Raw genomic sequence first — 15,324 nt, 5'->3', positions numbered from 1 at the left:
ACTCAGAGAGGAGTAATCAATGAACACTTGATAAAGGGTGACTATTTAGATTGGTTTGGTAATATCATTTTAAAAGCAATTTTCAGCTACTGATAGCACTGAAAAGAATATGCTCCCAGAAAAGATTAGGAAACCTTCAGAGGCAGAATGCTTATAAAAATAAAGGACTTTTTGTTTGTTTATTTTGAGAATCCTTAAGTACGAAGGGCCTTACCTTCCTCCATAGGGAGTCACACAGTAGCACTTGGTCTGGCTTAGGGACACTGGTGAACATGCCTACTGTGGGCAGAAACTACCATGTGTTTGATGTTGCACTAAAGAGCAAGTAGCGATATAGAATCAGTCAAACCACATGGCTAAAGAAAATAAAGTCAACAAGCAAATTAGGAGTGGATGACTCAAAGGTGAATATCACATATGCATTCTTCACAGGAAAGGCGGACAGCATTAGTGGATACGAGGTACATCTTTTCAGGTTGCAAAATGAATGAAGCAACACTGATTTTAGACTAATGCCACTACAGAGTTGGTTTATTTTTTTCTGATTTCACTGTTATGTCCCTGTGGTCCCCAAACAACCTTCTGATTGTGATTTGTTGTCTCATGTAGACTTGTCTCTATAGAGAGAATGCTTGATCCTGTAGAGTTCAAGTAGATCCTGTCCTCGGACCAAGAATTAATAAAATGATGGCTGATTTTGATGGCTTTCTTTTAGAGACTGAATGAACTGATCATGCCATATATATTACAATCCAAGTCAGTGCCTCGCTATAAATTAAAAAAAAATAGATATTCTAGAGTCTACTTAGAATGCATGTTCCTGTCTTTTGTACTTTTAGACAGCATCACTTTGTTATATTTTGCTAAGCCCTGGGAAGTAGACGATAAAGACCCTGTGAGTGTGTGAGACAGAATTGTAGAAGTTAGAAGACAGTGACCAATGAAACCTATTGAGATTAACCGAGACCCTTACTCTTTAATTAACTGTGATCCTTGAACTCATGGTATCTTGCAAGACAAGAAGGTGAAGAAATTGAGAATTTCACCCTCTGGTATACTATCACTGAACGGGAGCACATTTTAACAAGCTCATTGCATTATTTCTGTGCATAATAAACTTTAAGAAGCACCCTGGACATTTCAACCACCAGTTTCATCTCTCGATCTACACAGATTCTCAGGGGATACTCCTTCATGTATCTCTAGTACTGCTACATGCTTTGTTGTGACATATTTGTTGGGAATGCCAGGAATCAAACTTTTAACTAAAAGATGAAAAGAAAAAACTCTTACTCACACCATCTTGTGGGATGAGACAGTGTCTTTGGAGACGAAGAAAACACTGCATTCCTGAACTCAGTGTTCTCTCGGAACAGGAAACACTGCCTGTACAGATATCCATCTAGGGAATCCATGTTACTCCTATGGAGTCAGGGCTCAAATCAAGACAAATCTGCTAACTCTCTGCCTACTGGCTTTGCTGTGAGTAATGAAGTCTTTTATCTCTGACCCACGAGTCTTGTGTTCTCTGCCAGCCTCCATGGAATTGTGGCAAGCTGACATTAGCTTATAAGTAGGGTAAAATCTCAGACACTCCACAGATATTGACACAGATTTCTGTAGTCTTTTTTTTTTTTTAGCACATTTGCAAACAAACAAATAAAAAATAAAGCATTAAGAGAACTGAGATTGGGGGCTGGGGATTTAGCTCAGCGGTATAAGCGCCTGCCTTGAAAGCAGGCAGTCATGAGTTCGATCCCTGGTACCGATAAAAACGAAAAAGCAAAAAAAAAAAAAAAAGAACTGAGTGAGTTCTTACCTAGGTTCTGCCACTATGGTTCTAACTATGGCAAAGACCAGCTATTACATCTTCTATCTGGAATAGTGCATTCACACGTAAAATGAGAGGGAGAAGACCAGGGATGAGATGGGGGTGGCAGCTCATAGATAGTTTCTTCAGGTCAGTAATGATGTCTTAAGAATTTATTATTGCCATTTTATGTGAAATGCAGAATCATTTTCTGAATTGGAGATAACAATGAATTTATATTCTATCTCAGCCTCAGGGACCTGGGGATCTGTTACAAAACCTTAATAACTTACTCTCCTTAGCGTACTCTAATTCTACATTAAGAAATATACATATGTTCTATGCACACTAATGCTTGATAAGACACTTTTTCACTGAATTCAAAATACGTGAATCATTTTCAGGATCTCTGAGTGAGTACAATTTTGGTAATCTCCAGATCCCTACTCATTGAGGGCATTATGGCATATGGGCATCTTTGGAAGACAAGTCACGTGTTGCTTATTTAATATAAAATTGTTCTGAAACTAAATATGCAATATCATAATTTTTAAGGAAGAGAGAAAAATAGGGGAAAGCATGAGGCTATGCTGATACTATCATAGGCATGAGCTGTGCATCCTGATAGATATTCTTCAGAAATGGGAGAGAATATGCCTTTGCCAAGGGAGGAGCTGTCTGCACTGTACAATCTAAATTGATGGAAAATCTGGTCATTTATATCCTGTAACATTGAAAAAGACTGATTTTGTTGTGTAACTAAAACACAGCAGCAGCTACGGAGTGTCCACCTCTGTATCAAAGGGAACTAGTGCATTTGTATGGCCAGTCTGAGAGCCTTGGGGGCCTGAAGAAGACTCAGTATAGAATTCTGCCCATTATTCATGCCCTGTGTTCCCCCAACAAACCCTAACTGGAAAATAACCAGTCTTGAAATGTAGAGATCAAAAGTGCCACCCCTTAGTGAGCCCCTCCTCACCTTACCTGCCACCACTCTTGCTTGGTGGTGGCACTGTAAGCCGGGCGTTTTGATCTCTAGTTTGCAAGGCTGATTATTTTCCAGTTGGGTCTCACTTTGGGGGAAATGTGGTTGTTCCATTTCCTGAGGTTTTAGTTAGTCACAGTCAGCCATGGCATGAAAGAGAATTCTGGAATGGAAAAACTTAGAAATAAAAATTTGATGTTTCAAACTGCACATCATTCTAAGTGCGATGATGAAATCTTGTGTTGTCCTCTTCCTCCCAGAGTTCAAAACAGCCCTTGGTCCGGGGAACCCATGCTCTATACCTCACTCATCTGTTAGTCACATAAGCCTGCCTCAGTTACCAGATGCACTATTTCAGTATTGCAGTGGTTGTGTTTAAGTAGCCTTTATTTTATTTAATAGAGCCCAAAATAAGAGTACTAATGAAAAGGAAGCACCATGCACCACTCGAAGGACAGATTAACTCCGCTGTGCAGAGACAGTGTAGGGCATACGGGAGAGAATAATTTATACTGATTTGCTGGTGTCCACAGTTTGAGGTGTCTCCTGGGGCTCCTGGAACGTACCCTCAGGAGACGGGGGCTAAAATATTGCCTTCCCAGCTAGACCCATCCTTTCAGGTCGCTTCTGTGTAGAAGTTAGTTAGCTGAGATAGAACAAAATGAATGGTAAGTAAAGGATCGGACTCATTGGCATTCAAAACTTTTCTACCAAAATATCTTTTCCTATGACTCTTAACAAATGACATTAGCTAAGTTGGATCCTCCTGAGTTTTCAAGCAAACCATTTTTCTAAAGAAGCCACAAACCAAGCCTTCAGTCACAGTTGCCAGTCACTAGAGTTATGGGTCCCCAGGCTGTACCAGTACCAAGTGGATCATGCAAACTGTGCAACCTTCAGGGCTTTCTTCAGACATTTTCATGGGACCCAGTATCCAAGAAACAACCTTAAAAAGGGCTAGGACCTGGCCATTAAGAATACTGCTTGGAAGTTCTTCCCAGAGTGGAGAAGGACTGGCTGTCTTTGAGAGCTGCCGAAGGACCATTTGGCACTGGTGGATAAAGGATTCCTTTCTCTTCCAACTGGCAGGATCTGATCACTACTTCAGACTGGTGGATACTGTGGGTTTTCTTTTAATGCATCTTCAAAATAAAGACACTATTGCATTTTTCTAGTTCGTAGCCCATCATAGTAGGCTTTGAATGTGGGTAACAGAAAATACCTTTTTTCTAGCCCTCAAGTCATCTGACTATGTTACATTCGTGATGCTTAGAGAAAACTTTACCCCCCAGAGACCCTGGGCTTCAGTTACATCCACCACCATGAGAGTGCACTGTGGCTTTCTACATTTCATGGGACTGAGTATGTTCTATACAGGGGAAGAGGATATCGCCTGGACATGTGGGTTGCAAAGGACTAGTGTTATAAGCACTACCAGTGACCATCAACATTTATCATGTCCTTAATAAAATTTTTGGCAACACTAATAAAGAACAAAATTCTTATCTTTCCATGTAGTGAAGTGTGCCCATCTTGCACTGACCAGTGGGACTTCAGTTTAAGTGCAGTGTACAAAAATTATAGAGAATTTATTAAGGAAAACCTGTAGAGCTTTACTTGCTCTCCGTCCTCCTCCCCGCAGCATGAACTATAACTTTGATGCTTTGATCTGGAATGTCCTTCCTGGTTCAGGACACGACTTTGGGAATGGATGCTCCAACCCTAACAGACACAGATGCTTTGGGCAAGTTATCTAAAGAAGTGGTTCACAGAATTTTAACTTCTTTTTGTCAGTTCTTTCCAAATTCCCCAGTATCTTCACATTGCCTATTAAAAAGTGATGAACTAGTACCTGGAACATTCTTATCCTTCTGGTGGAGTGTCTCCAAACACTTTGCTTTCATAGAGTTATAATGGTGAAGAAGAATGTAGATGACCCAATTAACATTTATGCATGAGCTATTATTCTTGACGTTAAGATTTCTAAAGTGATTTTATATAAGAGCAATGTTAGAATTTTATCATTTTTGGAAGATCACTTAAGAAAAAATGCAAGACATGGCTGCAACCTTCAAAAAGCTATCAACAACATCGGAGGAGCAAAAAAGCCTTAGAAAGTAAAGACCAGAAACATATTCAGATGACTGCATATCTGTTACAAGAAGTAGGCTGCAATCATTCATATGTGTGTATATATCTCTATCTATCTATCTATCTATCTATCTATCTATCTATCTATCATCTATCTACCTATCTATCTATCTAATAGTGGTCATGGAAAAACTAAAATGAACTCAAGGTGATTTTAAATCTAGCTGTACATGCACACACACACTGTTAAATGTTTTCCAAACATCATGTTAGGTTCCACATTTTTTTCTCCTACCCATCTATATGGTAATGAGTTCCATTTCTAGTCCGAAATCATCCTCTACATTTGTCACTTTGCTGTATTCAATTTTATAAATAACAATGACAACAAAATAATAATATTTCTCAAAAATGCTAAAAGCGAGGTCTATCTCATGTTGCATTCAACCATTGTTAAATCACAAAGGATAATAATGTTGTCTTTATGTTTGAAGATAACGGTTCTGAATCACCATGAGCAGAATATTTGCTTGGAAGTGCTTTTCCCCATACGGACACACACTCCCTCTGTGTTCCTGAAACCATGATTATCTGTATCTAGATATAGACCTGCGTTCTATTCTGTTCTCCTTCATTCTTTAACTGAACCTAGATCTGAACCTGACCTCATAGCAGCCATACAGAGGAAAAACTCTCAAACTCCTCTCCTTAGCCAAGCCTGTAATTTGGCAGCATGTGTGAACGTTAAGTAAGCACATTATGATTCCTGATTATCAGAGCACTCTCGTTTGTGTCAATCACATCTGGCTACTGTCACAATCAACTTTATGGTACCTAGCTGGAACTAGCCATAGAGATTATTAGAAACAAAAAATAAAAATAGATAAATAAAAATCACAACACTCAAACAAAGGCAAGTTCCTCAGAGAACTGAACTTTTCCTTGGTCTGAGACTGGTGGCAACATACAATATGTCAGAAAATTTATTGGACAAAATAAACTAACCAAATGTTAAACTACTGATGGGTAATTTTCCAAGACATATTCATAATACTAATTAATCATCTGTAATCATATCATTATTAATTCAGAATTTCAGTAATCAAAAGATGCGACATTTAAAATCTTCACATTGAGTTCTCCATGTAATTGTTCAGGGGCAAAGATATTGAACTTTATCATATTACTCAGCAATAAAGGATTTTCTTTGTAAGTGTCTTTGAAGAGCTTATTGCAACATCCTGCATGATTTCAAAGAAAGAAACATGTAAACAATCATAGTGTGAATTAGGGAACAGATTAACAGTGTACTAAAAAAATGGTTAAGGAACCATATATTAGTAAAAGGTTAACTGTCTCATTAAAGAGTTCAGCACTAATTGTCCTACTATTTGATCAGCATAATAGATCAATGGGGTGAAATAATTGCTCTTTTTTTAAGTAAAAATTGACACAGATGCATATGAGGTTTCAACAAGAGAAAGAAGTGATAAATAAATACACGTATGTGAAGAGAGTGAACCATCGTAGAGGAATTGAGGACGAAAGCAGCCTGCATCGGGGCAACTGGGATAATTTCACAGGAACCATGAATCATCTTAAGAACCAAGTGTTACAAGAGTCTAGCGATTGTTTACAGTCTTTTATATTTTAAAATTTGTCAACATACAAAAGATATTTTTGGCTAATAGCATTTCTATAGCATGTTAGGGAAGGCATCATCTCTTTGCTAAGCCATTCATGTACTAACACTTTATCTTCAGTATTCTCCATCTTCCAGAGACTCAAACTTTCTATCATTCACTCAGCTTTGTTGTTCTCATACGTCTAAGGACAGACACTGTGATAACTGCTTGCTGACATTTGCTGTCCCCAGACAAGCTTTCAAAGGAAACACAGAGGAAATGCTACAGGACAGTGGGAAGGGCAAGGATTTTTAGGCCAAGATCCCAAAAGCACAGTCAACAAAATCAAAAACATACAAGTGGTGTTGACATCACACTAAAAACCTTCTTCTCAGTAAAGGGAACAATTAAGAGAGTGAAAAGACAACCTACTGAAAGGGAGAAAATATTTGTAAACTATATTTCTAAGAAGTTAATATTCATGACGTGTATATTTCTTATTTAGTGCAGCAATCATCAGCAATATATATATATATATAATTCAATAACAACAAATAAGTGCTGTAGAATATGGCATGCAAATGACCAGCAGGGATATGAAAAGAGTGCCTAAATCTTACTAGTCATCAGGGAAATAAAAGCAAAGCCACAAAGAGATAGCATCTTACTGTAGTAAGAATGGCTATTAGAAAAGTGACAAGAGATAAGCAGAGGGTGTGCAGAACAGGAAGGCCCTGTCCACTGTGGAGGGGCTGCGGACGACTGCAGACATCCTTGGTCGCAGTATGGAGTAGCTCAGTGATGGAAAGCGTGACTGAGATGTGTCTGAGGTGTGTGATGCTCTGGGTTTCGTCCTCACCTCCTAGGCCACCACCCACACGTCTGCCTGGCTCCCTCAAGATGAAAGAAACACAGAAAGGAAGAAACTACTCTAACATCAGCAATCTCATCCTGACCGACTGGAAATGAAAACAGTAGGTTGACAAGACTTCTGCTCTCATCTGTTGACTGTGGTAGGAGAACCACAGCATGGAAACAATTTGAGTGTCCATCAACTGCTGAGTGGATAAAGAAAATGTGACACCTGCAGATGATGAAATATGATTTGGTCATAAGAAATGAAATCATGCCATTCACAATGACATGTAGAGAATTGGAGGACATTATGTCCAGTGGAATAAATCCAGTCTAGAAATTTAAGTACTGCCTGATTCCAAACATACATAGGATCTAAAAAAAGTTGATCTTGCAGAAGTTGAAAGCATATTGGTGACCAGCAATAGACTGGGGACAGCAAGGAACCTCGAGGAATGGGTCATGGCCCAAACAGACAGGAATGAGAAATTTTGCTGTGATACGAGTTTATCACTCCACATAACAAAAATGTATTATGCACTTTAAAAATGTTCAAAGAAATGAATTAGAATGTTTTCCTCATAAAGGTAGGAGAGAGTCATGTTTACAGACTGAAATAGTATATAAAAATATATGTATCAAAATATCACATGGAGACAGTGGATATAGCTCAGTAAGGACTGAGGATATAGCTCAGTGACACAGTGCCTACCTGGAAAGCACGAGTCATGAGTTCGATTCCTGGTACCAAATACATATATATATATATATATATATATATATATATCTCCCATGGTAGCTGATAAGTATGTACCATGTTTATATTCTTATTAGTAACTTAAAAAATTTCCAACCCCAAATTAGCAGTCTCTGATATGTTAGCCAAACTCTGTATTCCCAAAATAGCATGAGACTAAAAATTTAGGTGAATAAATTCAATGATAAAAAAATTGTAGTTTCAGCTGGGTGTGGGGCACACATCTGTAATCCCACTATTCAGGTGACTGAGGCAGGAAGATTGCTGTGGGTTTGAGGCCAGTCTGAGCCACATGGTGAGTCTGATATCAGCCTGAACTACACGATAAGATCATGTAAAAAAATACACACACACACTCACATATATATTAAATTACTAGTTAATTTTTTATGCCAAGGCTTGCAGCTTAAAACCTCCCTTTAAACAAGTAAAAAGAATGAAAAAAAAAATCAAAGAATCAGTATTCAAGTTAATGTGTGGGACAGGAAATAAGAATCACAACTGAATCCACCTATTTTAAAGCAGCTTAGGGTAAGCATTCCTTCTCTGCCTCTGGTCAGGTAAGAGGAGAGGCAACAATGGACTTGGATACTATTGTGATGCTAATACAAGGCCTTGAAATCTTTTTATGACTAGATAATGTATTTTTCCCCACTGGTCTCATAGAATTAAAACATTACAAAATAAGCATCCCCTGACACCTCGTAACTTAAGTCTAAAGAAATAATGTTACTTAGATCCCAGTAGTGGGGATGAGAAGGAGGACAGTACTGAACTGATAGTATAAGAAGGAAATATTTTATGTTGCAGAAAATTTAAACAAGAAATGCAGCATAGGTGTGAAAATACTGATGGATGCCTGTGTGTATTACAGAGACAATAAATCTCAGTCATATGGGGGAACCTGATAGGGGTTTGAAGATGCTGAATTCCATAATTTATATCTCAAAAAATTACAGTGACTATGATAGAAATCACGTAAAACTGAAAGGAGATATAAATAAACATCCCTGCCAAGAGCCAAGCACTTTGCACCATTTTTAATTCTGTTAACTCCATATGAAGTAATTTTACTAACTCCATTTTATAGTAAGGCAATTTGAAGTTAAAACTAAATAATTTGAATATATAATCATATTGAGATAGATAACTGTATTTTTCTTTCCAGCTTCTGAAGTAGGAGTGACACTCTGAATGCCACTGGTACCAGCTTCTGGCAACTGATTTAAAATTTGCAGGAATTCTGCAAAGTTTTCATGAAATATAGCCACAATGGAAATTAGGTTATTTTAAAAGAAAACAGATTAAATAATTAGTATATAATTTAAATTATAATCAAAGTGGATTACAAACAAATGCAATAACAACTCAAAGGTCTCTTCCAAGTTAATTTACTACCATTTTTTGTATTCAGGTTACTGACATCCTCAGAGAGGAGAAAATATTTGAAACTATACTTCTAACACAGAGTGGGGTAATACGGCACATCTCCTCCTACCTCTAAATTCAGTAACATCGCTTTGCTCAGCTGAAATCATCCACAGAGACTGTATTTATAGCATGGAAGGTGGGGAATATTCCAAACTATAGGTTGATTTGTTGTTTCGTTGGTTATATAGACTTAAAAAATTAGGGGAGAAAATGTTAACGGAGACTAAATCTAAAAGTGTGAAGCCTTCAGCCTCTATATCAGGCAGAGCACAAAAATTTGAGGGCATTTTCTTGGAATATTTCACATCTATTCTCTGACTCAGCAAAGCTACTGATACTTTACCACATTGTATTTGTTATTATAAATAAAAAGAAAAAGCCAGGTTTGTAGAATGGCACTCATAGCTGGAATACCATACACACATCACACAGATTGAACTGCAGCCACAGGTCAAAGTGAGGTACATGCTTTTGGCAGAGATCAGTGAAATATGTGAGAAAAGCAACTGCCTATGTAGAATTCACAATAAAGACAATTGCATACATTGTTATTATCTTAAAGTGTTGTTATGCACATTCTTTTTTTAAATCAAATATTTACCAACTACTAAATATTTAATAGTGAAGACTAAACTATTTTTAAAAAGTCTGAATTGAACTATGAGGTTTTTGCAAGATATGAAATTGAATCTAAGTAGATAAATACATAAAAGTGCTATTGTTTATATGAAAATGAAAGAAATTTTGTGAAGGTGGTAGATGATGTACATAATTGGTGTACATTATAAAGATGAAAAAGTAAGAAATATGTAATAAGCACCTTTTATGTCTCTGAAAAGTATTTGCAATGCTTCTTTGTGTCAACTTTATCTAATATTTTGAAGAGAAAAGGGAGATATTGTTACTGTGTATAACTCTATAGTAACTTACAGAAGATTCTTTTATTTCAATCACAGTAAAATTTTTTAAAAATTTAGTCTCTAGGACTACAAAGTACAATGTATTTCTGACCTTTGCCTCTGTCTATTAGCATACTATATGGCTTTATATTTTCTTCATTAAATTTAAATTCCCTCAACTTTTGTATACATATTTCAGGATTAACATGCATCTTTTAGAAGTCACAGGAGATTCTTTGAGGGTAAGCAAAATTTTCTCAGATCAAATATAAAAGCAAGCAAACAAAACGTCTTTTGGGCAACCAATTCTGTGAGCAAGAGAATATTTTTGAAAAATAAGCCTGCTTCTCCCCAGGAACATATGAGAAAATCTTTCTGCAAATTTCAAGCAAAACTAAGTTGCATCCCAAATTGGCCATCTGCGCTCCAGGGCTGAAGCTGAGAACGTGCAGAATTGCTTGAGTAATTCAATTGCAGGCAGAATCAATGCAAGTGCTAGCACTGCCCTGGTCAAAGGTTGGCCTTTAGGCTGTGATTTAAATCAGTTGTGAGTAAGCTAAGTTTGATTACATTTTCAGTGATGAAGCTTTCAAAAGCAATTTTGAGCTTGCCTATTCAGAGGTTGTTAGGTTTTGTCCCAAATCTACACTTCTGGTTGGAAAGAAGACAGGATCTTCCCATCTCTTTTGGTGATGATTAGGTCCTGGAGTTGAACACAGATGAAAGAAGGAGAAATAAGATAGAATGATCCAGAAAGCCAAATCTGTACCAGACAAATGGGTATTCCTAATAAAATGTGAGTCATTTATGTTTGCTTTCCTTTTTTAAAAATTATAATGGGTACAAGACTAAGAGGAAGGAAAGATTGAGGGATGTTGTACTAAGTGAAAGAGTAACGGGATTATCATGCTGGTTGCTTTCAGTCTACCAATTGCTCTGGTGTTCAGGAACTATTCTTTCAGGTGTTATTGGCAGGAGACATGTTGGGGGAAATACAGATGGTTTTGCAATGTAAAATAAAATGGGTGTAAAAAACCGCTGTCAAATATGATCTCCAACAGGTAGTGTACTAACATGAGAGCAATAAACTCTTTCCATATCTTTTTCCAGCTGAGTCAAATCTGTAGAGTTGATACACATCTGTACTTAAGTCTTACTGAAGATGTATTCATTCAGGTAATACTGCTCTCTTTCATTATAACTCTTTGGCATGTTTTTTTGCTAAACACATTTAGATTCTAGAGTGTTCCCAAGAATGTTTTTTTTTTTTTTTTTTTTTTTTTAGAAAATACAAACTTCTCTATAGCTGTGGCCATGAATTTTTAGAGGATATACTGGTGAACTGTCAGTTTCAGGAATACATGTTGTCATATTGTGTCTTATGAAGCATGCTAGAAAACATGATTCCTATCAAGTGGACTGAGTAGGGACCCAAATGATGCTTTGAGAAGCGTTATGATCTGCATCATTGATTAGTGCTACATGTGCACTAATTAGATTGCTTTTAAAAATCAAAGAAAGGAAGGAAAGAGTATGTAACTATCTAAAACCACATTTGGAAGCTAGGGAAGGAAAAGTTGCTTATTTGGCTTAAAACTGCTGAAAGCAAGATGTGTATTTTTTTAAGTTTAAAACTGAGAAACATCTAGCATATTATAAATATTTGGCCATAGAATAGGTGACATTCATTTCCACACAAGCAAGCCTTGCTTGATTTATTCAAGCAATATGGGGTGGATTGCTAATTTGTGTCTCTGCAGAGAAATCCCAATTGTATTACATTTGTAAGTGTGGAAATTGAGCTCACACTGAATAGACATATTCAGGGAGGAAAGGCCACTCTAGGGTCTTCCCCAGCACTTTTATGCTTACTAAAACTGATTTTACAGTGCTTTAGAAACAGGCTGGCTCTTCAAAATATCAATTCTTTAATAGTTAATTCTTCCCTTTTGCCTTTATCTATAACATCAAAATAGCAAAAAGAGAGAGCCAGTTTTACTTTGCTTTTTCTTTGGGTGGAACACTCTATTAATTATGCTTTAAACTGATTAAAGAGAAATGGGAAGCTTAATAATAGTGACATTCAGCACTTCATTATAAGAACTTCGTTCACACATATCACTGGGTCTCTTATTAGGGCCACATTTCCACTTCTCATAAAAAGAATCAAAGTACCAAAGAGGAGGTGGAGAGTGCCTCAGATTTTTGTCATTTATCATGTGCTCAAATCATCAGCATGGGCTTCACATCCCATCAGAGCAGTGGGGAAAACAGTGCATGATGGGTAAATACAGCCAGAGACACTTCTCAGAAATAATAGGGGAATTTCTTAAAGGAGCTTGGAGAGGGTCTTCCAGAGAAAAGATTAGGAAAGAAAAGATGCTATTCAACAAAAAGTCTGCTAAGACAGTTCCTTGAAGCTGGAAATGTTGGCAAATTTTCACTTTTACAAAGCTCTAACAGCCACAACCCTGATACAAATAGGGTCACATGGTGGCCTAATTTTTTTTTTTTTATAGGGTTGGAACTGTGTGAAATAAAAGAGTAAGCAAGATGATCTAATCCAATACCTTTTCAAAGGTTGCTGTTCAACCGAATTGAAACTGTGAACATAAAGGAGATTTCCCCTGAGAAATTCTTTGCAGAGACGATAAAATAATCAGGTCCGCAATGCTTGGGTGTTAAACTTTATGGAAACACACCACAAAACCCAATGCATCTTTTTTTGTCAATAAAAGATAATGTTGAGTTCAGTGACATAAATGCACAGAAGGAAAATTATTGGCTGCTTTATTACTTTGTTGGGATGTAAGTATAACTTTTAAAATAACAACACAGACACAACTGATCGTTGAATGTATGCAGTTATCTTAGGAGCTAAAAGCTTTTGAGTTGAAAGAGTACTTGGAGGGAGATTAGTTACTCTGGTCATCTTGTTTATAGATGAATAAACTGAGGTTGAAGAGTTAAGTTAAAGGTCTTTTCAGGTTAAGGCTAGGCCTAAATTGTCTGATTGCTAGGTGAAGGCTTTTGGTAAAATTTTATGGTTACATTTGACTTTTCTGGATCATGTTGCTATCGAATTCTCATAAGCTTGCAACCTTTCAGTGACAAGAGCAAAGGCCAAAGTCCCTTTCCTCCTTTGGCATTCACTGATTCTCCTTCACTTTTGGGGACAATATGCAGTTCTAGTAGCTTGAAGATGCAGCTGTCAAGTTGCCTCTTAACCTGAGATAAACACAACAGCAGAGCAATTAATCTTGTACAACCCTCTCTCTCAACCTGCACACTCCCCCCCCATTCATTATAAGAGAAGGCTGTGTGCAAGACTGATTTAATTAATACTTCTAATAAAAAGGACCATATTCTACTGCTGTGCACAGACAATGGAGAAACGAGTCTGAGAACCAGTTTGGTATATTTGGATTCCCAGTGAGATGAAGTTACAAAGTTACTCGGGTTACAAAGAGCTGAGCTTGTTTTGTGTTTACCATCCGAGAAAAAGACACTGACACTTAGTAGGCACCTGTTTTGTACCAGGCATTGTGTTTGCCATTTGCATGCCCTGCATTATTTAATCCTCACAGTAATCCTTTAAAAATAGGTAAGTCTTTATTTTATAGGACAGCTAAATTTCAAGGCTTGAGATGGAGAGAGCTATCCAAAATCCTTCTGTGGAGATTATGGTTTCAGGTTGGATCTGCTTGACTAAGCTTTTTGTTTTCAAGCAGCAACTAGTGTTGGAGAGAGGGGAGGGGTGGCTTGGGTGGAGAATGTCCCTCGAAAGCCTTGTGCATTCTTGGCAGGGATCTTTGAAGGGACTGAATCATGGGAGAGACATAACTGACTTGCTGAAAGGAGCCCGGGTCTGGTTCTCCGAGGCAGGTCCCTGCGGGTGTGAGCTGGGTGTTCCTCTCTCCTGGCTCCTCCCTCTAACCGCCAATTCCTGACAGCTCCCTCAGGAGCAGCTTTCACCAAGCTCTTCTCACCTGGTGGATTCAAAACTTGAGCCAAAGTAATTCTCTCTTCCTTTAAGTTGTGGCTGTGTGCTATTTTGTCCCAGCAAGGAAGAAAGGCAGTTAGAAAAAGCTAAGTTCTAGCTTTAGTTCTCGAGTTTGATTTTGGTCTCTAAGTCACTCGCTTTGGGCCTCAGTTTCCTCATCTACAAAACAAGGCAGTTTTTCTAGACCAGAGATTCTCCAAGCGAGTTCTCTGGAAGTCTGTGACATTTTTGACAGACTTCACTGCTGTGTGCACAGCTGCTATGTGACCGGGAAGGCAAAAAAGCCAAAAAGGGCAGGTTTAGAGATTTTTCTTCAAGTCAACCAAATTAACTTCAATGTCATCTTTATTGTAGCCATAGATAGCACAATGAAATTTTATTTAGCAGTATCACAGTGGCCCCATAAATCATAATTGAACTGAAAAATTCCCATAGTTGGAGACAGAGCTACGGCAACATCATAACACAAGCAATGCCCATGCATTTGTAATAATGCTGCATAATCAAACCTACTGCCCTTGTCCTATAAATGGAGCATGTATAATTATGTGCACTGCATGATACTTGATAATAAATGATTGCATGATGGCTTAGATATGGAATATCCCCCCAAAGTCTCATGCATTTAGAGTTGGGGCTTTTGGAAGGTGATTGGATCATGGTGAAACTCCACTCAGTGGATTTGTCCACTGGTGAACCCATAGCTGTATTTCCTGTTAGGAGATAGAGCCTGATCAGAAGCCGTACATCTCTGGATGCAGGAACTTGAGTGTGTCTTCTTGTGCATAGATCTTCTTCTCTTGCTCTCTCTTCTGGCCTCCATGGTATGTGTGGCTTTCCTCTGACATGCTCTTCTGCATTGCTGGTT

The 15,324-nt window shown here is 37.7% G+C and overlaps 1 protein-coding gene across 3 annotated transcripts in view; it reads right to left on the bottom strand.

The window, feature by feature from the left end:
* The window catches only part of Negr1 (neuronal growth regulator 1), a 772,989-nt gene that overhangs the window by 150,495 nt on the left and 607,170 nt on the right, over positions 1 to 15,324 (bottom strand). Inside the window, exon 7 of one of the 3 annotated variants that reach the window (XM_013142948.3) lies at positions 1 to 15,324. This exon is cut by the window's left edge and continues 22,371 nt beyond it. The exons of the other annotated variants lie outside the window; for them this stretch is intronic. Within the exon in view, the coding sequence (XP_012998402.2) occupies positions 15,191 to 15,324 (134 nt within the window). The 3' untranslated portion in view covers positions 1 to 15,190. 3 annotated transcript variants of the gene reach the window in all.

The sequence above is a fragment of the Cavia porcellus genome, unplaced genomic scaffold (genome assembly GCF_034190915.1).
Source record: "Cavia porcellus strain 051 isolate PalLab524CR breed Dunkin Hartley unplaced genomic scaffold, mCavPor4.1 scaffold_1, whole genome shotgun sequence".
Lineage (NCBI taxonomy): Eukaryota > Metazoa > Chordata > Mammalia > Rodentia > Caviidae > Cavia > Cavia porcellus.
The sequence above is the reverse complement of the archived record's forward strand: the minus strand, read 5'-3'. Positions and strand labels throughout refer to the sequence as shown.